General features: G+C 41.3%; 1 protein-coding gene across 3 annotated transcripts in view; it reads left to right on the forward strand.

Annotated features, from left to right (window-relative positions):
• Positions 1–32: 32 nt before the first annotated feature.
• jmjd6 (jumonji domain containing 6, arginine demethylase and lysine hydroxylase) overlaps positions 33–24,058 on the forward strand; it is a 44,501-nt gene continuing 20,475 nt past the window's right edge. Inside the window, exons 1-6 of one of the 3 annotated variants that reach the window (XR_010977564.1) lie at positions 33–293; positions 13,428–13,816; positions 15,794–16,080; positions 18,113–18,248; positions 22,390–22,506; positions 23,560–23,644. Coding sequence is in view for 2 of the 3 variants with exons in the window: in XM_068058126.1 (XP_067914227.1) it covers positions 165–293; positions 13,428–13,816; positions 15,794–16,080; positions 18,113–18,248; positions 23,560–23,698 (1,080 nt within the window). In the remaining variant the exon portion in view is untranslated. Of the gene's footprint in view, positions 294–13,427; positions 13,817–15,793; positions 16,081–18,112; positions 18,249–22,389; positions 22,507–23,559; positions 23,699–24,058 lie in introns of those variants that run through there. The other 2 variants (XM_068058126.1, XM_068058127.1) reach the window with 2 other exon arrangements.

A 24,058-nucleotide genomic window follows, 5' to 3' on the forward strand; every position in this document is an offset into this window, starting at 1 on the left:
CTTCCTTTATGCGGTCTGATTGACAGGTCGGTGCCGGGTGTGGGCGGGGCGAACGTCGTGAAGATTCTGGAAATCTAATCTCATCTCCTCGACACTCTGCGATTGGAGTCAGAGCTGGTGGTGATCCGACTTTAGTACAGGACCCTTGGCTCTAAGATTAGGAAATGAATCACAAAACTAAGAAACGAATAAAAGAAGCTAAGCGCAGTGCTCGCCCTGAGTTAAGGGATTCTTACGACTGGACAAAACACAACTACCATGAAACTTTCTCTTTATCCTTGAGCACTGTCAAGGTAAGGAGCGGCGGGGCCAGGCCATGCTGGGGCCTCTTCACGGTCCGGGAGCAGCTCACCCATCACACCAGGCAGCACGTCTTGCACGTACACACACTCGGCACGGCGCCATCAAGCTGCCCTCAGCCCACCTCTTCCCCCCCGCCCCAGCCTGCGTGAACTGGCGATGCCAGATTGTCCCTCTGGGGGAAGGAAAACATCCTGCACAAGGTCACCTGCTTGGCGGCTTTAACTCCCAACCCCCCGCGTTGGGGAGAGGTGTTGTTGCTGTGTAGGGAAGGGCAGGCCTCCGATCGCTCTTGAGAGGCATAGCAGAGTTTGGGATCACTGCCTAAGGGTCTGGGGGCAATCCACTAAAGAGTTGATTTGGCCCGGCAGTGGCGCTACTGTGGGCGCTGGAAGCAGGCCTTGGGAGGGGACGCTTCTGGAAAAGGCACTTCTGGAGGATGAGATGGGCAGTGGTGGTGGTTGGTGGTAACGATTATTATTGGACAGAGCTCTTGGAAGAGTTCGAGGTGTGGGACTGGTCCAATCTGAGGCAGTATCATCAGGGAAGAGGTATGGTTTGGGTTCACTCTGGGGACGCATAAAGGAAAAACTGGAACAAAAACAAGAAATGCTGGAATCACTCAGCAGGTCTGGCAGCATCTGTGGAAAGAGAAGCAGAGTTAACGTTTCGGGTCAGTGACCCTTCTTCCAAAGAAGGGTCACTGACCCGAAACGTTAACTCTGCTTCTCTTTCCACAGATGCTGCCAGACCTGCTGAGTGATTCCAGCATTTCTTGTTTTTGTTTCAGATTTCCAGCATCCGCAGTATTTTGCTTTTATTTTAGGAAAAACTGGAGTTGGCTGGGGACTTGTCTTGTAGAGAAAGTGAGTTTCTTTGGGGAAATAACCTTAAATAAAAGGTTGTTTCAGTAGAGAAGCAAAAGAATTGGGGCTTTTGACCTCACAAGGGTTGCAGTAGTATCTAATCTCTCGTTGCAAATTCAGTGTTCAATTACATGATTGCTTTTGCAAGTGAGGTTATGATACCAATTATGTAACTCGTAGAACACGGGATAGCACTCCCTTTTCCAAATCAGTGGTTTCTCTATCGCACTTAGTATGATTCTATCTTATAATTTGCTACATCGATGTGGATCTGGCCTGTAAAGGGAGTATTGTTTGGACGAGTTTGTAGTGGCAATGGCTGTAACCTGTTTGTTCATTGTCTATTTTGATGCTTATTTTAATCCATCCAATAAAAGAGCTTATTTATTGGCCAGTGTCATTTTACACCAATGTGACTTTTTCAGCCATGCTTCAAAATAGTTATGACTCACAAGAACCTTGGGACACATGGAATTGATTCAGTATCACATAGCCATGCTTTCTCAACAGTCAGCTTGTCCAGATGTACAAGAAATCTTTGAGCTGGAGAACTAATTTGGCAATTAGTGCATAATAAAGCTCTACAATTTGTTCAGTTCAAATTCCATTCTTAAAAGATTCAGGGCTGTTGCTTCTATCTTCTGGTACAGCCACCTTCATTTACTGCTCGTAATTTCCAACTGTGATCACTTCAACTTTGCCAGTTATAATCCCTGTTCACATCTCTGTCCACTCGTGAATAAGGCCTTTGCCAGCCATGACCATGACTGTGAATAATGGCCTTGACAGAAACTTGGCAAATAGGTAACAACACCTTTTCCCTTACTGAAGCCTTTCTAGGTAGCTGTGCCTTCCACCTTCCCTGCTCAAACTGTCATTGTGGTCTTGATCACCAAATCCCTTTTTGTCCAGTGATTCCCCTGGCACCTTCTCTTCCTTTGAGCACTTCAGCTTATTCTGTGTTTCTTGGGTCCTTTAAAATCCTTGTTCTCTGCTTCCTCCTGAGTTTCACTTCCAGATAGTTTAACTCCTTTTCTCCCTGATCCTTGCATTGAGTGACTCCTAAGTCTCTCTGATTTACATATCCATCTCAACTCAGCTTACCCTCTTGTCTGACCTTAGTGCCATCCTGTCCTCCCTTAACCACTCCCTCCATATAAACTGTCCTCCCATATTCATGGCCTCATACTTGCTATCTCATATGGCCATTTTTCACATTGTCTCAATCACAAGCAAGGTAATCTTTGAACATTTCCTTGTATCCTGCACCACTCACATCCCTCTTCCAATCTCGCTTTCTTCTGCATCCTTCCCTTGAAAAATCTTCCCCAAGTCACTTGCAACATAACTTTCAAACACCCACCTCTTTGGTACCTCTGTTTGCCACAATACTTCTGCAGCTATTGGTCTGCACAGTCAGACTCTCACCTCTGTCTTTGATGCCCCTTTCCCCAGTAAAACCTTACTCTTCCCACCCTGGTCATTTCACTTGGTACATCACCACCTTTCCTCCATGAGACAAAGACTTGAACGTATGTGGTGCACAACCAGTTTATCCATTTATTGCCAGACCTGGTTGGATCACATCAAGCGCTGCTCTCTGCCAAAACTGCTGTCCACCCCAGGATCACTGGAATGCAGAGGTAACCCCTAGTCAACCATCTGAAGTGTTTTGCATTTGCTTGCACTTCTCGTTGACTTTTCCATTATAAATAAATGCGTCTACGTTTATAATGGAAACTACCTATGTAGACTTGTTCACATCCATCCTATAGGAAGCGTTGTAGTACCACTACAACCAGGAGGGTGTAATGATGCCCTGAACCTGTATAGTTTCTCTTCCATTTCCCTTCTAGTGCTATGTGAGCTCCACTTATAAATAGACTCAACTCTTGCTCTCTCAACCCTATTTCCACCAATTTGCTTTCCTAGCCCCTGTGTTAGTTGACATTGTAAATGATTCCCTTTCCTATGGTAAGGTCCCCTTCCTATTCGAAGCTTACATCATTAAAATCCCCACCTTCCCCAACCTCTCAAGACTTATATAGAACACTGGTTCGGCATCAGCTGGAGTATTGCATCCAGTTCTGGGTGCCGCACTTTAGGAAAGATGTGAAGGCATTAGAGACAGTGCAGAAAAGATTCAGGAGAATGGTTCCAGGGATGAGGAACTTCTATTACGTTGATAGATTGGAGAAGTTGGGACTGTCTTCCTTGGAGAAGAGAAGGTTGAGAGGAGATTTGAAGGAAATATTCAAATTCATGGGTGTGGACAGAGTAGATAGGGGTAAAACTGTTCCCATTGCTGGAAGGATCGAGAACTAGAGGCGACGGATTTAAGGTAATTGGCAAAAGAAGCAATGGTGACATGAGGAAAAACTTGTTCACGTAGCAAATGGTTAGGATCTGAAATGCACTGCCCGTGCGTGTGTTGGAGGCAGTTTCAATCGAGGCATTCAAGAGGAAATTGGATTGTTATCTGAAAAGGAAGAATGTGCAGGGGTACAGGGAGTGACACGAGGTACATTGCTCCTTCAGAGAGTGAGTGTAGACACAACGGGCTGAATGGCCTCCTCCTGTGCTGTTCTGATTCTGAACCCATCCTTGACCCCTTGGTCCTTGCAAACTACTGCCCAATCTCCAACCTCCTTTTCTTCTCTGAAGTCCTTGAACATGTTGTCGCTTCCCAAATCCATGCCTATTTTCCCCGCAACTTAATGTTTGATTCTCTGTCACTTAGACCATGTTGCACTATTGTTTCTTGTTCATCACAAACCTACTGCATGCTTTAACTGTTGACACGCTATCATTCTACAATGCTTCTTTTCCAATGTCCAGCTAAGTAGGACTACCCTTGTCTGCTTCTAGTCATACATATCCAGTTGTCGTCAGAGAATCTTCTGCGGTGTCTTCACCTGCTGGTGCACTGTTACATCTGGAGTCCTTCATGGATCTCACCTTGGTCCCCTTCTATTTCTCATCTGCATACTTCCCCTTGTGGACAAGGTCCAAAGACTTGATGTCAGGTTCCACTTATACACTAATGACATTCAGCTCTGTCTCACCACCACCTCTTTCAACCCCTCCACTGCCTGTGTGCTGGCAGCTTGCTTGTCTGATAACCAGTCCTAAATCAGTTGCAATTTCAAACCACAAACTCTGTTCCCTTGCTATTGATTCCATTCTCTTCCCATACTGTTGGCTATCTTGATGTCCTATTTGACCCGAAGTTGAGTTACAAACCCATGTATTCATCACCATAAAGACTGGCTCCTTCCACCTTCTGAACATTGCCTGTCTCCACCCTGCCTGAGCCCATCTGCAGCTGAAAACTTCATCCATGCTTTTGTTATCTCCAGACTTGATTACTTGATAATTCCAATGCCCTCCTGACTGGCCTCCCATCTTTCAGCCTTCATAAACACTCTGCTGCCTGTACCTTAACTGACACCAAATCCCATTCATCCATTACCCTTGAGCTTCCTGGCCCACATGGTTCCCTGTGCAGCAACACCTTCAATTTAAAATTTTCATCCTCGTTCATATCCTTCCATGGATTCGCTACTCCCTATCTCTAAGTCCTCCAACCCTCCCCACCCCCGAGGACTGGGCATCCCTCAAACTCTGTGCTATTATTCATCCCCCACTGCTTTTTCTCCATCATTCATAACTATATCTCCAGCTGTCTAGGCCCTAAACTCTGAATTCCCTCTGTACACATCTCTCTCATCCTTTAAAATTCTTGTTATGACCTAGTGAGAAAGGGGTCTAGGGTTCCCTCTCAGCCTTCACCTGGTCTTATTGTAACAGGGTTTTACGTTAAACACACAGTTTTTTCAGCTCCCCCTTATTGAATCCTTGTTCACTACTTTCCAATTGTAAGGCAAATAAACCAGCCAAACAGGTTTTCTTAGGTTTAGAGAAGAAAGGTTGAACTTTATTAAACTTAAACTCTAATTTGGTTCATGCCTACGGATAAGCGATGTGCCCACGCTAGCATACACACACGAATACACACATGCAGATAGAGACGGAAAAGAGCAGAAGAAATAAAGTGGAAAAGTTTGAGGCACTATCTGAAGATAGTTTTAGTTACTGTTCTTAGAGCTCACTGTACAATCCTTGATTGTAGGTAGGTCTTGCTTTTCATTGTGGCTCAGTATTCTTCTTAAATTTTGTTCAATGCAGGAGACGTTACTCTCTTGAGGTTCATGTGTCTTCAGTGGGTCCAGAGGCTTGGGAGAAAGAGATGGGAGCAGATAGGAGAGGTCTTCTCAGTTCAGGAGCAAACAGTCTCTCTCTCTGCGACTGCCTGTACAATTCAAAAAAGTTCAGGTTGCCCAGTAGGTTAGTCATGTGACTAGCTAGTTTGTGCATTCGGCCATCTTAGCAGTCATCTTGGAATGTGAGCTTCCTCAACTTCAATGTCTGGTGATCAAAGTCCATTGTGGGTTGAATGTGGCAGGGAATAGTCCTTTGTCTCCACAAGCACTGTCTGTTAGTATGTAAATGTTTTTTCCAGCCACGGCTGATCTGTTTAACAAATAATTTCCTTGCTCCAGCAACAGTTTAAAATCAATGTTCATATGACAAAATTAATATGCCTCATTCTTGGTAGGTGGGAGTCTGCATGACACTCTCCTTAAACTCTATCTCTTTGTCCAAGCTTTTAGTCACCGTTCCTAATAACTCCTCCTTTGACTCTGTCAATTTTGACTCAGTTGAAGCGCCTTGAGGCATTTTCCCTACATTAGAGCTGCTATATAAATGCAAGTTATTGTTAAGTTGGGTGATGAATAGAAATGGATTCTTAATGTTGCAATCTGATTTGGCCAACTAATGTTTTGTGTCTTGCCCTGCCCTTCCCTTTTTTTAGTTCAGTGACATGGATTGATAAGCCTCCTTGGAACAATGAATTCCTTTGGGAATCTGGTATGTTTGCAGATACTGCAGTTTCCTCTGTTGCAGTAATCTGCAAGATAGGGCCCAGCTGGGTTCAACTGTCATTTTTTGAAGCTTGTAGATTTAAAATGTTATATTTTCTTAGCGGTAGAAATAGAGTATAGCAATTCTACCACAAGCGTCGCCATTCTATAGCTGTCATCTTTAGACATCACTTGCATTAGAAAATATATAAATTGTTACATTTTTGTATTTTTATATTTTCTCATCAGTGTTTCATTCCATTCTTTCCATTTCTGAAGGGATTCACTACTTTGTGGGGGTGCAGCTTGATGAGCATTAGTTGCCCTAAGAAATTTTACAGCACAGAAACTGGCCATTCAGCCAAACAGGTCTATGCCCCTATTTATGTTGTATACAAACCTCCCAGGATGCCAAGGCTTATTGCCACACCCCTACCTCTGCCCCAGCGAAGAATGGCTAACCCAGCACTGCCTGGCGCTTGATCTTTCCAATCTCTACAGATCATTATTTACTGCCTTAACCAGCTGAGCTAATTTTATGCTTATTTTAAACCATCTGCATAAATGGCATGGCTTATTTGCCAATGTCATTTACTATGAGTGTGGCTTTATCAATAATACTTAAAAATAGATGTAACTTTCACAAGATCCTTGGGATCCATGAAGCTGATACTTTTTGATGCTGCACAAAACTAAATCCAGAAAATCTAGCTGGAATGTCACAATTGTATTAAGTGTACATTAATCAAAACTTATGTTGTCATTTTCAGAATATGTTCATCACACTTCTCATAGAGAGATACAGCGCTGAAACAGGCCCTTCAGCCCACCGAGTCTGTGCCGACCAACAACCACCCACTTATATACTAATCCTACATTAATCCCATATTCCCTACCACATCCCCACCATTTTCCTACCACCTACCTACACTAGGGGCAATTTAAAATGGCTAATTTACCTATCAACCTGCAAGTCTTGGGCTGTGGGAGGAAACCGGAGCACCCGGCGGATACCCACACGGTCACAGGGAGTACCCAGAACCGAACCCGGGTCGCTGGAGCTTTGAGGCTGCGGTGCTAACCACTGCGCAACTGTGCCGCTCATAAACTGTCATGACACTTGAGCTTTAAATTGCCATCTACATTATGATTGTATGAGTTTGTGATATCTAAACATAGTACGAGAGATTCAAGCTGTATTTTCCTTGGTAGATTCTGGGACGGTTCTATTCTTCACATAAAACAGAATGCCGTATAGGTGGTGTCATTACAATACTGACAAAAAAAAGCAGCAAGTATGATCTCACTTTTTAAATTCATTATTGTGATTTGGGCATCACTGGAAAGTCCAGTATTTATTGCCATCCCAAGTTACGCTTGAGAAGATGATGTTGGGTTGTCATGCTTGCAGTGAAGATGTTCCCACAACGCTGCTAGGTTGGGATCCAGGAATTTACCTCAGCAATGATAATTGTCCAGACAAGATGGTGTGAGGCTTAAAGGTGATGTTGGTCTTGTGCATCTCCTGCTCTTGTGCTTCTAGGTATTGTAGGTTGCAGGAGAGATGTTACTGAAGAAGCCTTCCTGAGTTTCTGTCATACATCCTGTTGATACTATGCATTGTAGCGACAGTACAGCAGAATGGGCATTTAGGCGAGTGGATGAAGTGCTAATCAAGCGGATTGCTTTCTTGGATGGTGTTAAACTTCTTGAGTGTTGCAGCTGCACCGACCCAGGCAAATTGAGAGTATTCCATCACACTCCTGACTTGTGCCTTGTAAATGGTGGAAAGACTTTGGGGAGTCAAGAGGTAAGTCACTCACTGCAGAATACCTAGCCTCTGACCTGCTCTATTAGCCACAATACTTATATGGCTAGTCCAGTTGAGTTTCTGGTCAATGGTGATCTCCAGGATGTTGATAATAGGGGACTTGGTGATGGTAATGCCATTGATTGTCATGGGGAAGGAATTAAATTCTTTCATTTGAGATGGTCAATGCCTGACATTTGTGTGACACAAATCTGATTTGTAACTTATTAGCCTAAGCCTGGATGTTGTCCAGGTTTTGCTGGACAAGGACATAGACTGCTTCAGTATCTGCCAGATTACAAATGGAGCTGAATACTGTGCAATCATCAGCCACTGGTTTTTAAGATTGAGGAAAGGTCACTGATGAAACAGCTGAAAATAGTTGGACCTGGGATGCTGCCCTGAGGAATTCCTGCCATGGCCTGGGGTTGAGGTGATTCAACAACAACCATAACCACCTTCCTTTGTGCCAGCTATGACTCCAACCCTGAGCCCCATTGACTTTAGTTTCACTAAAGCTCCTTGGTGCCACGCTCAATTGAATGCCACCTTGATGTCAAGGGCCATGACTCATCGCTGGAATTCATATCTTGTGGCCAAGGCTGTTACGAGGTCTGAAGCTGAATAGTCCTGGTGAGGATAGGTGGGGCAGTTATTGGTGAGTAAGCGCCCTTGATCATGCTGTTGAAGACTTCTATCACTTTGCTGAATTACAAGTTGGCTGATAGGGCTGTAATTGGCTGGATTGAATTTGTCATGTTTTTTGTGGACAGGTGTACCTGGGCAATTTCCCACATTGTCGGGGAGATGCCATTGTGGTAGCTGTACTGGAACTGGTTAGTTAGGTGTGTGGTTAGTTCTGGAGCACAGGTTTTCAGCTCTACATTAAGGAAGTTGTTAGGGCCCAGAGCCCTTACTGTGTCCAGTGCACTCAGCTATTTCTTGATATTACATGGAGTAAATTGAATTGGCTAAAGATTAGCATCTTTGATGGCGGGGACCTCAGGAGGAGGCCAAGAATAATAATTTACCCAGTACTTATGGCTGAGGATGGTTGCAAATGCTTCAGCCTTGTCTTTTGTGCTTACGTGCTGGGCTCCGCAATTTCTGGAGCCCCCCCGCCCCCCGGTCCGACCCATAGTTGCTTATTTGTGCATCGCCATTTATACCTAGATATGGCAGGGTTGCAGAGCTTGACTTCATCCATTGTTTGTGGGATCCCTTAGTTCTGTCTATAGTATTCTGCTTTTGCTGTTTAGCATGCATGTATTCCTGTGTTGTAGTTTCCCCAGATACGCGTATCATTTATAGATACTCCTGGTGCTGCTCCTGGCATGCACTTCTACAGTCCTCATTGAAGCCGGGTTTGTCATTTGGCTTGCTGGAGGACTGAAGAATATTCCAGCCCAAAAGGTTAGAGATTGTGGTGGTATACAATTATCCTGCTGTTGATGGCCCATGGTGCTCTATGGATGTCCAATTTTGAGCTGTGAGATCTGTTCTCATTCTATTTCACTTAATGTGGTTATAACACTACACAACATGAAAGACAGGTCTTGGTCTCCAAAAGGACTGTGCGATGGTCACTCCTCCCAAGCTACATGGACACATCTGCAACAAATAGATTGGTAAAGTGAGGTCATGTAGATTATTCGTCAATGTTGGTTCTCTCACTGCCTGCTGCAATCCTAGTCTGGCAGCTATGTCCTTCAAGACCCAGTCAGTGATGATATTATGGAGCCACTCTTCTTGATGAACATTGAATTCCATCACCCAGTGTAGGTTCTGTGCCCTCGCCAGACTCTGTTTTCAACAATAGAGGAGTACTGATTCATTAGGTGAGGGAGGGCAGTGGCTAGTAATTCACAGGAATTTTCCTTACTCCTGTTTGATCTAAAGTCATGAGACTTCATAGGCTCTGGAGTCACTGTTGATGACTCCAGGGGCAGCATATCACTGTCATGATTTCTTGTGGGTTTGTCCTGTTAGTGGGACAGAACCATTGTTTCCTCTAAGCTGCAGGTGGTCCCTTTGAGATGCGTGCATGTGCGGCCAAATGGCAGTCTTAAAGGGACCGCACAGTGCAACAAATGGGCCATGCACAGCAAAGAGAAATTAAAGGGAACATTGGATAGGACATATTTCCAAATTTTTGTAATCTGAATTCAAATTCTCAAACTTCTATGATGGGATTTGAACTTGAATTATTCGTCCAGGCTCTGGAATTCTAATTTAGTAACATAACCACTGTACCCAACTGATTTAAAATTTTCATAAAATTAACTGGAAACTTTTCAAAAAGCCTGTCTGTATTATGTATGAAAACTTAAATGCAGTAAACCCAAAATATAGTAATTTTTATTCGCTGCCTTCATTTGGTAGTAACCCAGTAGAGTAGGCAACAAACCTGGGATCTTCCAAGTCTGTGTGACTCACCGCATCCAGTAGTGTACTTAACTGCCAGATCGTTGAAGAAGACATAATTTTTAATTTTACTATTTTTACATTGCTGATTGTGCAGTGTCACAAAATTTTACAGCAGTTCGTACAAACCAAAGCATTCAACTTGTGTTCTTTGACTGTGGGCAGGTTGAAAAGGAATGTTTTAATCTAATGAGAGGACAGATTTGCGCACTAATAAAGGAGTGAGTAATTTTAATAAATTGGTAAAAATCTATACTAGAAATTATTGAAAACAATATTGCTGTGCAGTCTCTATACTTTTAATTAGATGCTATAGCTTTCACACAATTTGGAAACTAAATTAACAAGTTGGTGGTTTATAATGTGACTATTAAAAGCCAGCCAGAAGGGTTTTTGTGCAAGTTTAAAATCAACAAAACAGTTATTTGAAATTGGATACTGCAATTGTGTTTCTGTGTAATTACACACTCTGTGCAGAACAAGGTTGGGAGAAGCTGTGGAGGTATGGTCAGTCATTTGCCAGGAGTCTGTGGTTCCTCGTCCTAGGAGATATCAAGCGGAGAAATTATGCATCTTAAATTAAGCTCAGTTGCAAGATAACTTGGTAACATTAGCCAAAGTGCATATTAGACCTGTGAGCTGCGATGAATTAATCACAAACACTACAATCCAATGTTATTAGCTTAGTGCAGTAATAAATGACAGGAGTCAGGAGGAAATATATATGCATTAAAATATGCACGTAGAAATTGCAAGGAAATTGTATTGGAAACAATATAACATAAAACTTTTTTTTTTATCCTTGGAGGATAAATGATAACTTCAAGGTCCCTGTTTTCATTGAGAGATGCTGATATCAAAAGTGCAAGAAATCCATTATTTCTGACAAGAAGTTAACTGATAAGTATTGTATTTTTAACCAAATGGAAGATCTACTTGTGTTGCCTGAGTTACAGCCACCTCACTGCAATCACTCAATCTTCATTTCCTAATTACTAATGTTGCCAAAGTCAACATGATTTCATAAGAACATAAGAAATAGGAGCAGGAGTAGGCCATTCAGCCCCTCAAGCCTGCCCCGCCATTCAACAAGATCATGGCTGATCTGCCCCAGACCTCAACTCCTCTTTTGTGCCAGCTCCTCATAGCCCTCAACTCCCCGATATTTCAAAAATCTATCTACCTTCTCTTTAAATACTTTCAGTGATCTAGCCTCAGAGATTCACTACCCTCTGAGAGAGGAAATTCCTGCGCATCTCAGTTTTAAATGAGTGTCCCCTAGTTTGAGATTCCCCCACTAGTGGAAACTTCTCAATATCTACCCTGTCAAGCCCCCTAAAAATCTTGTACGTTTCAATAAGATCACCCCTCATTCGTCTAAACTCTAATGAATAAAGGCCTAACCTGTGTAGCTGTTCTTGATAAGTCAACCCCTTCATCCCAGGAATCAGCCTAGTGAATCTCTTTTGAACTGCCTCCAATGCCAGTATATCCTTTCTTAAATACGGGGACCAAAACAGTACTCCAGGTGCGGCCTCACCAACACCCTGTACAGTTGTAACAAGACTTCCTTCTTTTTAAACTCCAACCCCCTAGCAATACAGGCCAAAATTCCATTTGCCGCCTTAATTACTTGTGGCACCTGCATGCTAACTTTATTGTGCTTCATGCACAAGAACACCCAGATCCCTCTCTCCGGCACGTTTTTGGAGTCTCTCTCCATTTAAATAATAGTCTGCCTTTTGATGCTTCCTACCAAAGTGCATGACCTCACACTTCCCTCAATTAAACTCCATCTGCCAAGTTTTTGCCCACTCACTCAACCTATCTATATCCCCTTGCAGATTCCTTATGTCCTCATCACAACATGCCTTCCCACCTATTTTTGTATCGTCAGCAAATTTGGATATGTTCCACTCTGCCCCCTCAAGTCATTCATATAGATAGTAAATAATTGAGGCCCTAGGACTGATCCTTGTTACATTCCACTAGTTACGTCTTTCCAACCTGAAAAAGACCCATTAATCCCGACTCTCTGTCTTCTGTGTGTTAACCAATCCTCAATCCATGCTTATCTGATATCTGTGGGATGTTTATAATGTCCTCCACCGTGAAGACCGATGCAAAATATTGGTTTAAGTTATTTGCCATTTCCCTGTTCCCCGTTATCAGTTCTCCAGTCGCATCCTCCAAGGGTCCCATGCTCACTTTAGCTACTCTCTTTTCATATACCTGTAGAAACTCTTGCTGTTTGTTTTTATATTTCTTGCCAATTTACTTTCATAATCAATTTTCTTCCTCTTTATTAGCTTTTTAGTCATCTGCTGCTGGTTCCTAAAAAAAATTCCCAGTCCTCTGGCCTACCACTAGTTTTCGCTGCTTTGTATGCCTTAGTTTTTGATTTGATACTCTCCTTGACTGCCTTTGTTAACCATGGGTGGTTTACCCTTCTCATCGAGTCCTTCCTTTTGACCGGGATAAAGTTTTGCTGAGCATTATGAAATATCTGCTTAAATGTCTGCCACTGCTCATCCACTGACCTTCCCCTTAGTCTATCTTCCCAGCCCGCTTTAGACAACTCTTTCTTCATACCTCTGTAATTGCCCTTGTTTAAGTTCAGGACACTGGTTTGAGACCCGAGTTGCTCACCCTCAAACTGAATTCGAAATTCTACCATGTTATGATCGCTACCCCCTAGAGAATCCTTAAGTACCATATCTCTCATTAATCCTAACTCATTACACATAGCTTGATTTAAAATATCCTGTTCCCCGGTAAGTTCTGCAATGTATTGCTGTAAGTAACAATCCCTGATGCACTCAACAAATTTGTCTTCCATGTTACCTCCGCCAATCTGATTTGTCCAGTCAATATGCAGATTAAAATCACCCATGACAATTGTAGTGCCCTTCTTACATGCCTCTGTTATTTCCCAGTTTATATTTTGTCCTACAGTGAGGCAACTCTTTGGGTGCCTATAGACGATTCCCACTCATGACATCTTCCCCTTGCTATTCCTTATTTCCACCCAAACTGATTCCACATCACGATCTATTGCACCTATATCACTATATTAAATTTATATTTTTCCTTTTGTTGCAGGACAATGTAGAAAGGATAGATGCCCTCCAGACATCAGTTGAAGAATTCATTGAGAAGTATGAGAAACCATATAAGCCTGTGGTGTTGATAAATGCTGAGCATGAGTGGGCAGCACATGAAAAGTGGACGCTGGAACGATTAAAGCGCAAGTACAGAAATCAAAAATTTAAATGTGGGGAAGACAATGATGGCTACTCCGTTAAAATGAAGATGAAATATTATGCTGACTACATGGAAACTACAAAAGATGATAGTCCTCTTTACATTTTTGATAGCAGCTATGGGGAGCACCCTAAAAGAAAGAAACTGTTAGAGGATTATGAAGTGCCAAAATATTTTAAGGATGATTTATTCCAGTTTGCAGGGGAAAAGCGGAGACCTCCATACAGGTAACAGCACTTAACCAACCTTCGTGATTAGTTGTTGGAAAGCAGTAACATAGGTCAATGTGTACAGAGTATCTCCTCCTGTACCCACAGCTTTCATGGTGAATTTCTAGCATGACAGAGTAAGCCTTAGTTGAAGAGCTCTTTTGGAGCCCTAGAGACTGACATTCCATTCAACCAAAAGTAAAGTAATGAGTTGTGTTAAATGTAGGACAGTGGATGTTTGTGTAGCTTGCCAGCCATCCAGCTGAGTAGTTAGCAAATGTTATTCTCTTTTATCAGACAAATCAGAAAACTGTCTTTCGCTTTTTAACAGTATCCTTAGTGAGTATTGCAACTTGCACTGAAAACCTTGTGGATTGTGTCAGAAATTTTTAAAAAGCTGGTCAAGGTGACAGAACTATTCAAAAGGATGCAATTCTTCAATTTATTGACCACTATTCAAAGTGGTCAATAAAATGGCACATTTAGCAAACATACAAACAATCAAATTTATCTTTGTTTAAAAAAAAGCCAAGAATCTATAGATTCCCTTCCATAATATAGACAAGTTTTTTGTGTGTATGGGCTGAAGGAACAAATGGAAATGAATGCATGATCCTGCAAATATATTTTTTCAAGTGTCCCATTATATTCCTATTCACCCAGATTATAACCATTCACAAACACTGGAAAATTTTATTCAGGGAAATTTTTCCTGCATACTGGAATGGAGTTAAGAACCTCAAGTCAGTTAAAGCACCCCACTCAAATCAACTTAGCTGTCTTGATAGTATGGGATTATTTATTGTGATCATATAAACAATCTGTCTTAAATGAAGTTGCTGAAGTTATTTTTGGAAATTTTGTGCTCATCGAGCTGAGATGCTAGAGAAAGGAATTCTTTAATTTTGGAAATGCAGTGTCAGCAGCAAGAATTCTGAGGCTAGGTTATAGTGTGGTTAAATGCAGAGGAAACTTTTTCCTACTCTGTCCCAAAAATATAACTGAAACCCCAACCAAAGGAGGTCATGTCTTTCTGCACCTTTATGGCAACTTCATTTCCCACACCAGCTACTCTTTTGTAATTTGGCCTCATGTCTTGGAATTTAGATCAAGAGAATAGCCTAACCCATTTCTCAAAGGATCCTTATAGTAATTAAGTAGTCTAGCCTCGATTTGAACCCAGGTTGCGACCCAGTCCCGGATAGTTCATAAGTGTACATGATTGAACTGTAAATACTTTATGGGATAGTTCAGAATTATTTTCGTAACAGAAAACAACTTGGATTTACATAGAACCTTTAATGAAGAATCCTGGAGCATCGCACATAAGAAAGCACTAGCAATGAACATGAGATGAATTGAGAGAGTTCTGAATTAATCAATTATTTAAAAGCCTCCTCAACACTTCTCTTTTTAAGAAAGAGAAAAAAGTAGGAGCAAAGAGATTTAAAGAGTGAATTCCAGACAGAACAATAGTGAAGGTTGGAGACTCTGGTACTGAAAGCAGAATGGCAGGCAGATGTAGAGGGAATGAATCAGAAAACTAGGACAGGGAGTGGAGAAGAGCATAGAGGTAGAGGAGGGCAAGGCCATTCGGGGATTTATTAACAGGACAAGAAATTTGAGCTTAATGTATCAGGATGGAGAAAATGGAGGCCAACAGAGGTGATGAGCAAGTGGGATTTAATGCAGGATAGGATGTGAGCATTGAAGGTTCAAATACTTATATACCCTGGTTAAGAGGGGTTAATGATACATCTACATTCTTAGATGATTTTCCAATTTTCAGCAGTTTTCACAGTGCACATGCATATGTATGAGTTTTCCTTTGAAGAGAAAAACAAGGACGTGGTGCCTGTGCAGGCAGAATATTTCTAGCAAGTCTGTTACATGCAGCAGATCAATAATAACCATCAGGATCAACACCAACGAAAGCTTAGTATTACAGTGTAGAAGAATAAATGTGAAAATAATCCCTATTTTTTATCTTTTTAGATGGTTTGTCATGGGCCCTCCAAGGTCTGGAACTGGTGTCCATATTGATCCTTTAGGAACAAGTGCATGGAATGCTCTAGTTCAAGGTCACAAACGTTGGTGTTTGTTCCCTACAAATACCCATCGTGAACTTATCAAGATAACCAGGGAAGAAGGTGGAAATCAACAGGATGAGGCCATCACATGGTTTGCCATTGTCTACCCTCGCACACAACATCCAACCTGGCCCCAGGAGTTTAAACCATTAGAAATCCTACAGAAGCCTGGGGAGACTGTCTTTGTGCCAGGTGACTTTTTTCTAAACAGAAGAAGTTTACTTATACAGGGCTTTATTAAAGGGGATCATTGCTGTTGGAAGGTCATTGGCATTTTTCTATTGGTGCTCAACGTATGACACAACTGTTTAATTTCTGTTTGAAAACTGATGTGGTTGTTTGTAGGTGACGTAAAATGACAAACCTGTGCACTTCTCCAATCCAACCAACTGTGACAATTTCCTCATTTTTGAACATTTTTTCAGAGTTTTAAATTGATTTAATTGTTTTGGTCATGGGTTTATAGTTGTAAATGCTGGTACTCAGAATCTACACTTTGATAGCATTCTGTATTGAAGAATTTAGGAGAATTTGTTTGTTGTGTCTGGGGAGGACAGTCAAAAGTCTCCAATATTGTTCTGTAATGGGTTGTCAGCAGTCGTCAGCTGTCCTTTAATTGAGGTCCTAGGACCCCTTCGATTTCCAAACAAAAGGGCCTCAACACTCATTCATCATACTTTTTATTCCCTTGCAAATGTTCTCTCTATTCCATTGGAGCCAGTTACCTTCTGATATCCAACTCAAAGGATTATTGTTAAAATGTGAGCTTTGACAAGGAGTGCTGGAACAGATAAGTCTCATCCAATCTGTGCCTGATATTCAAATGCAGCCAATTTTTCTCTAAGCAATTGGGGCAACAGTGTCTATCATTATCCGAGTTGAGAGCTGAGGCATCCACACAGACCACAAATTAAACCTATACTTTTCCTGAATGTAGCTCACACATGGTGACTTTACCAATGGGCCATTGTGATGTGCTCATTCATACCAGTTCTGACTGGCATATATAATCCCATGTTTGTTGCTGTTAGTTATAAAAACTATGCTTCCTGACATGGAAACTTCTCTTCTGTGGGCAGAACTGATGGGCACTGGTTGTGCTACTGAAACTGAGGTTATTCCTGGCCTTTCTTACCCCATGGACTTCCGTGCAAAATGGCTGAAAATGATGGCATCACCAAAATAATAGTGTACTGTTCTGGCCACAACACCTTCTGCTTCATTCTTTTGGGAGGGTGAAGTACTTGTGCTGCAGTATATTTGAAGAATTTTAAATTAATCTTTTTGCTCTCCACTGCATTGAATGCACAACCAGGCTGTTGGAGTACACTTGGATGCTTCTCATTCCTTACCTTTAGGTTTGGGCTTTCACTGTTCAATTGAACAAGTTGCTTAGGGCAGTAATATGTTAATTTTCATATTGTGGAGACTTAGCTCTAAGGACGTTGGCGTGCACTGAGTTTTAGTTATAGGTTCTTGAGGTTGGAAGATTTGGATTCTTAGTTTGAAAATTGATAGAGCTGAGAAAACTAGCATTTTTCAACAAGTTGTAGCAAGACCATGATTTGATTACGTGGAGGTTTCATGAGTGGGGATCTAACATGTGGATTTTACACCTGTCAAAAGAAAGGTACCACAAGGAAAGGTGGTGGCCCTTTAAGTGATAATTAACCATTTCAGGTTAGTGATAATATCCTGTCTTATCAGTGAGAACACTTTTATAAAATATCACATATGAAACACTGAAAAGTTTGTGAATACTTTTAAATAGTTCAACACTAATTATTCACAACTCTAGGTGTTGACCAATAGTCAGTAAATTGCATAGTGAAATGATTGGCGAACTTCCTCTAAGGCCATTAGAATGGGTGATGTGACTGCTGGGGAATTGCATTGACACTTTTGAAATATACTGTACTTTTACACTTTGCAAAGGCATGGGGAGCAAGAAGGAGAGTGAGCTTAGGCTAGATGGTCTCTGTGGAGAAAAGCACCGCACAGCTTTGATGGTCTGAATATCTGTGAATCTGGATTCTGTGAATCAGAAAAGATGAAACTATTTTAGCCTATTTTCACTTACATTTTGGAGCATGGCTCAGAAATGGGTTCTGGCCTTCTCCAACGCAATTCTCTGTCTGTCAGTAATTAAACTTGTTTAAATGTATGTTGAATTGATTGAGATTTAGAAATGTGTTCCTTACACGGAATTCTTCTTGTCTTTCAGGTGGATGGTGGCATGTAGTACTCAATATGGATCACACTATTGCTGTTACTCAGAACTTTGCCAGTGCAACCAACTTTCCTGTGGTATGGCATAAAACAGTTAGGGGGCGTCCAAAACTATCCAGAAAGTGGTACAGGTAATCTCGGCTTGAGATAATTATTTTCTCGAGTGCAGCAGGCTATTGGATTTAAGATATTTATGGTGGGTCAGTGATGGTGCATAATGTAAATGAGCTAAGAACTGGTATATATGGGGAAAAAAGTCCTTCCTTAGTTTTTATTTCTGTTTCTATGTGATGCATAACTCATAAGGCAGTGACCAGGCAGGTTCCAGCCTTGATTCAATGCTGAGTTACTGGATTTCAGCCAGAAAGTTGTAGTTGGTCTTGGTAATCTTGAATCAGGAGTTGCCATCCATTGCCCTATGCAGGAGGCATGCATGTGCATACATTTGGTGAGGACCGGATTAGGCGTGATTCTAATTCCCTCAATGTGGATAGTCTCTGTCATTGCTCACATGTGATGAATGACTACTTGGACGAAGTGCCAGCAGATTTGTTTTCTGGTGAAGAACCAAGGGAGAGAGGGAGCAGAGAGAATTAGCCAAAAAAAAGGTGAATGAGAATTTTTAGGGACAGGAAATCATTTTACCAACAAGCCCATTCCTTATTCAGACCAGTACCACCTGCCCAATTTCTTATATCTATTCTCTCCTGAAATTAGTCCAGTTGTCTTTTCCACCCATTTATTCTGTCACCTTCAATGGCCTTTCATGGTAATTATTCCACAATACTGTTACCAATTAGGTGACAAAATTCTAGCAGACTTCCCTTCTTACTCCTAACTTTCTCTCTCTCCTGAAATGCTGTACTAACTACTTTTTAGTTACTTTTTAGTAAGGGACATTTTAAGAGCAATTTAGGGAAGCTTTGCAGTCTTTTTGGCATGTGTCAGACCTCATGGAATTGCCTTTGATGCTGGCACTGAGTGCAGAGTGAAAACATGGTTTTTAAGTCAGTTTAGGTAAGTTTACATGGTTAGTATTTCTGCTGAGTTGTATCTCCTTACTGGATACTGGGTGCCTTGTCCTTTGCTATACTTTGCTGAAATGACCATCCATCACGTGTGAATGTAAACAGTGAGTGTTGTCAGTGCTGCTCCAGTGTCCAGGGATGGGGAGAGCCACGTTCTTGCTTGACATGCACACACAGTTCTAGCAGAGCTTGCTGGAAAGTGATCGAAGTCCTTGCCAGTTTTACCCTCCCTATCCCTGGATGCCAAGCTTCCTTAATGCTTTAACTGTTGCAGAGCTGTGATTGCCTAACTCAGTACAAACTGGGATTTAACTTTCAATTTTTCTGTTCTATATGGCCCAATTACTCACCGCCTTATAGTTAGCTGAGCCACTGGTAGTGCCTGCTCTCCTCATTGTTAATGTGTTCCCTGATATTTGAACCCCTTCATGATTGTGAACAACTTGCACAAATCAAATCTGTCAATTCTTCTAATAAACTGGAAACTTTGTAACTGAATACCTTGAAGTTCTTTCGAAAAGAAAGCATGCTCAACTTTATTAACCTATCCTCTTAAAATTCAATTCCAGATATGTAGAATTAGTATTTTTGCTCCTCCCTACCTTCTTGAGGGCAACACTATCATTCCTACAACAGGGTGACCAGGCTATACACAGTATGTCAGTTAGGGCTAGCAAACTCCTTAAAATAACAATATAGTGTCTTTTGATTTGTGCTCTTTACCTCTGATTAATGCAACCAAGTACCCTTAACTGCCTTTTTTAAATTGCTGCCAAGCCTTGGATATCTTCTGTGATCAGCGCTGTACTATATAGTGCATACACCTGATTTTAGTTCTTGGTTCTCACACTAATTATTTTATTTGCCCACATGGATTTGAATCTACCACTGTTTGGCCTTGTTATCCAAAAGATCTAGATCATTCTGAATCTGGTTAAATTTTTTCTCGTTATTTGTGCTGCCTCCTTTTTTGTGTCTTTTATTTCCTGTGATGTGGGTGTCACTGGCAAGGCCAGCATTTGTCGCCCATCCCTAATTGCCTTTTACACTGAGTGGCTTGCTGGGCTATTTCAGAGGACAGTTAAGAGTCAGCCACATTGCTGTGAGTCTGGAGTCGCATGTAGGCCAGACCGGGCAAGGACAGCAGATTTCCTTCCCTAAAAGACATTAGTGAACCAGATGGGTTTTTATGACAATCGATGTTGGTTTATGGCACCATTACTGAGACTAACTTTCAATTCTAGATTTTTTATCAATTAATTGAATTTTAAATTCCACCAGCTGCCGTGGTGGGATTTGAACCTGTGTCCCCAGGGCACTAGCCTGAGCTAATCTTGTTTAATAAATAAATAAAAATAAATTCCCTGCACAGATCTTTATGTAACCCACTTCGAATATTTTTGGCCTGAAAAGTTCCTATTTGTGGCTACCCTCTGTTGTCTGCTTTCAAAACACTTTTAGAACAAGGACTACACTTTATCTTCTGATCCATGATCATAGATGTGGAACTTATATCAAAAGTTTTCTGATATGGTTTACTTTCTCCCTCTTGGACCAAGAAACACAAATAAGATAGTTATACAGCAGTATTGGAAGTGTTTACCTGTTATCTCAGTTGGAGAACACATAGCTCATTCTATTGTTACCTTCTCCTAAATTGTGTAATCCTTTTGCTGAATTTTGTGGCCAGATCCTCCAAATTCCAGGGAACGAAAAGTCAACGACTCTTAAGTCAAAGCATGCATTGTGGTTTTGTTCATAGCATACCAGGTGAAAACTCTTTTTCTGAATATGTCATCAGCTATACACATATAGTGAAAAAGAAAGCCAGAGACTGCAGGAAGATATCAAAGGACTAGTCGGGTGGGTGGAACAGTGGCAAATGGAGTTCAGTCCGGAGAATTGTGAGGTAATGCATTTGGGGAAGGCTAACAAGGCAAAGAAATACACAATAAATGGTAGTATGCTGAGAAGTATAGAGGTATAGAGGTACCTTGGAACGCATGTCCACAGATCCCTGTAGGTGGCAGGACAGGTAGATAAGGTGATCAAGAAAGCATACAAGATATTTTCCTTTATTAGCCGAGGCATAGAATAAAAGAATTGGATGGTTATGCAGCAACTGTATAAAACATTGGTTAGATCACAGCTGGAGTACTGCATGCATTCTGGTCACCACACTATAGGGAGGGTATAGAGGAGATTTACCAGAATGTTGCCTGACCTTGAGAATTAAAGTTATGAGGGAAGATTGGATAGGCTAGGGTTGTTTTCTTTGAAACGGAGGAGGCTAAGGGGAGACCTAATTGAACTGTTTAGAATTATGAGGGGTCTGATTTGAGTGGATAGGAAAGCCCTATTCCCAGTGGTTGTGGGGGTCCATAACAAGGAGGCATAGATTTAGGGTAGGAGGTTTAGAGGGGGATTTCACCCAGAGGGTTGAGGGGACTTGGAACTCACTGCCTGTAAGGGTGGTATAGGGAGAAACCCTCATAACATTTAAAAAGTAATTGGGTATGTTTTTGAAGTGCTGTAACCTACAAGACTACAGACCAAGAGCTGGAAAGTGGGATTAGGCAGGATTGTTCCAAGTCGGCTGGTGCAGACACGATGGGCCAAATGGTGGCCTCCTGTGCTGTAAATTTCTATGATTCTACGATTTCTGTGATTCTTAGTACCCTTGTACATGGGGAACAATATTCAACATCGACATAGTCTGCTTACAGAGCAAATAATGTTTTTAATTTTTAAAAAATTATATATAAAATTCTCATGAGTAATGGTATGAAAACTGAAAGGCACCTTTAATACGCCTCGGTAGTTTGCATCATGCAGTTTCCTGTACACCCAGAGAGTTTTGTCTAATTCAGATCATCTAGAAATTGACAAGTGTAGTTCTCAATCCGCTACATTTAGACCAATAACTTCTACATTATTCCATTTAAAGATCCTTACTAGTGCACTTGATAAACTGCTTTAAAATACAAGAATGGTCCTAAAGAGCCACATACCTCCAATTTTTTGTCTCTTTGTTTGGTATGTTTTTTTTCCTGATAGTGCAGCTGACATCAAGAGCTGAGCATTTGTGAAATTGTGGTGAGAACCATTTCAGCGAACCCAAAAGACTAAGTTTTAAGGATGAATGTAATTAGATGGGTAAATGCCATCTCTGATAAATAGTTACCATAGAGTTTGTCCCTGAGCTGTGCTTTCTTTAAGAAGTTTTTGGTTTTTAATCACTTAGCATTTCTTCATTGATCCCTGGAAAAGGGTGCCATGTGGAACAAATATGCCGTGGATGTTAGCAGTTACGGACGTAGAGAAGTCGTCCCTGTCCTCAGATTCTGTGAATAAGGATAATGTTGAGTACCTTAATTTATCACACCTTATATATCAACTTTTTTGTTTGAACTGGAATGTAGACTGAATTCACATCAGAATGAAACCTTCAGTTTAAATAGGATTTAATGGTGATAAATGAGTCTAAACCACTAACAAATATGTTGTGGTAACACTAGATTAGTTTCAGCTGTGAAATGCGGCATATGCAGCTTTAAAGGTATAGGTTATTTATGTAAAATTTTTTATATTGCCTGGATTTTGCAGTTATATTGGCAGTGGAATTGTCAGGGTTTACCATCATTACTCTTTGAAACTGAGATCAACTTCTGGCATTCACACATGCGCTGTTAAACATGGAAATCCAGAAGTTACTGTCAGTGATTTCCTGCTCCTCTACAGATTGTGCTATTGGAAGTCCTCAAAGAGAGAAATCAATTAGAAATTTCTAATATGAAGTGAAATTCCACTTGGTGCACTATTAGTCTCACTGTAAAAAAAAACCATCAAGAAGTTATGCCTTGTTGAGTGAGGTGTAACTGGGTTTCTTACAGCATACTAAGTCCATTACTCCTGCTGAACAAGTTCTCTGGACTTGAAAAACTAGTTTTATATTTATGGAATGTCAGATTTCTCCATTCCATGCTGAAAATACTATAGATTTTAAAAAATCAATTTTTTAAGTTTGATATTTCAGTTTCTAACTTAATCCCATGAAAATAGCCCAATATTTAATTCACTTTCCATAAATTTATAAAAAGTAAATGATAAAACCAGCTTGTTTCTTTCTGGTTTGCTGTTTGTGAAAATTCTTCAGTCTGATTGGCTGTTTAGTCTGTGTGATGAAACCACGGCTTCTGGGTGCCAGAGATTCCCTATAGCTGGTATCAGAATTAAATTAACATTGGGGAAGGTGAAATCCGCTCCAAGAAGATTGCTAGATCATTGTGAACAGCTTTCTTTGAGGTTAGTGGCAAGCGCAGTCCCTTTGTTGTTGACTGTAAACTCTGGGCCATTGTGTTGAGTTTGCTTCATTTAGAAGAATAAAACATTTTCTACTTTTGTATTCTTGCAGGATTTTAAAGCAGGAACGCCCAGAACTTGCTGTAGCAGCAGATTTGGTTGACCTGCAGGAGTCCACGGGTATTGCATCAGACAGCTCAAGTGATTCCTCCAGTTCGTCTAGTTCTAGTTCCTCAGACTCTGACTCGGAGGTGAGAACTTATTTTCTTTCTCTGCAAATAATTAGGTTAAATGTTTCCTGCTTATTTTCATTTCTGGTGTCGTCAGTCTGAATTTCCTCCTGAACCTCGGTCAGATTCCTGGAACCTAGGCAATAGGAATTTTGTTTTATGGGAGGAGTCATCCAAATTGTGTAGGGTTAGGGTTGTGCACCCTAGTCTTTCTCTGCAGATCCCTTTAAATGCTGTGAGCAGCCTTGTTAGGTTTCCTCTCTGTTCTGCATTTAAATAGGAGAATACGGTGTCTAATTTCCCTAACATTTCAGTGTTAGCTAACTGGTTCAATTTGGGAATCCTTCCGGCCTCCCTCTAACTCATCCTCACTGACCCCTT

Source organism: Heterodontus francisci, chromosome 26 (genome assembly GCF_036365525.1).
Source record: "Heterodontus francisci isolate sHetFra1 chromosome 26, sHetFra1.hap1, whole genome shotgun sequence".
NCBI lineage: Eukaryota > Metazoa > Chordata > Chondrichthyes > Heterodontiformes > Heterodontidae > Heterodontus > Heterodontus francisci.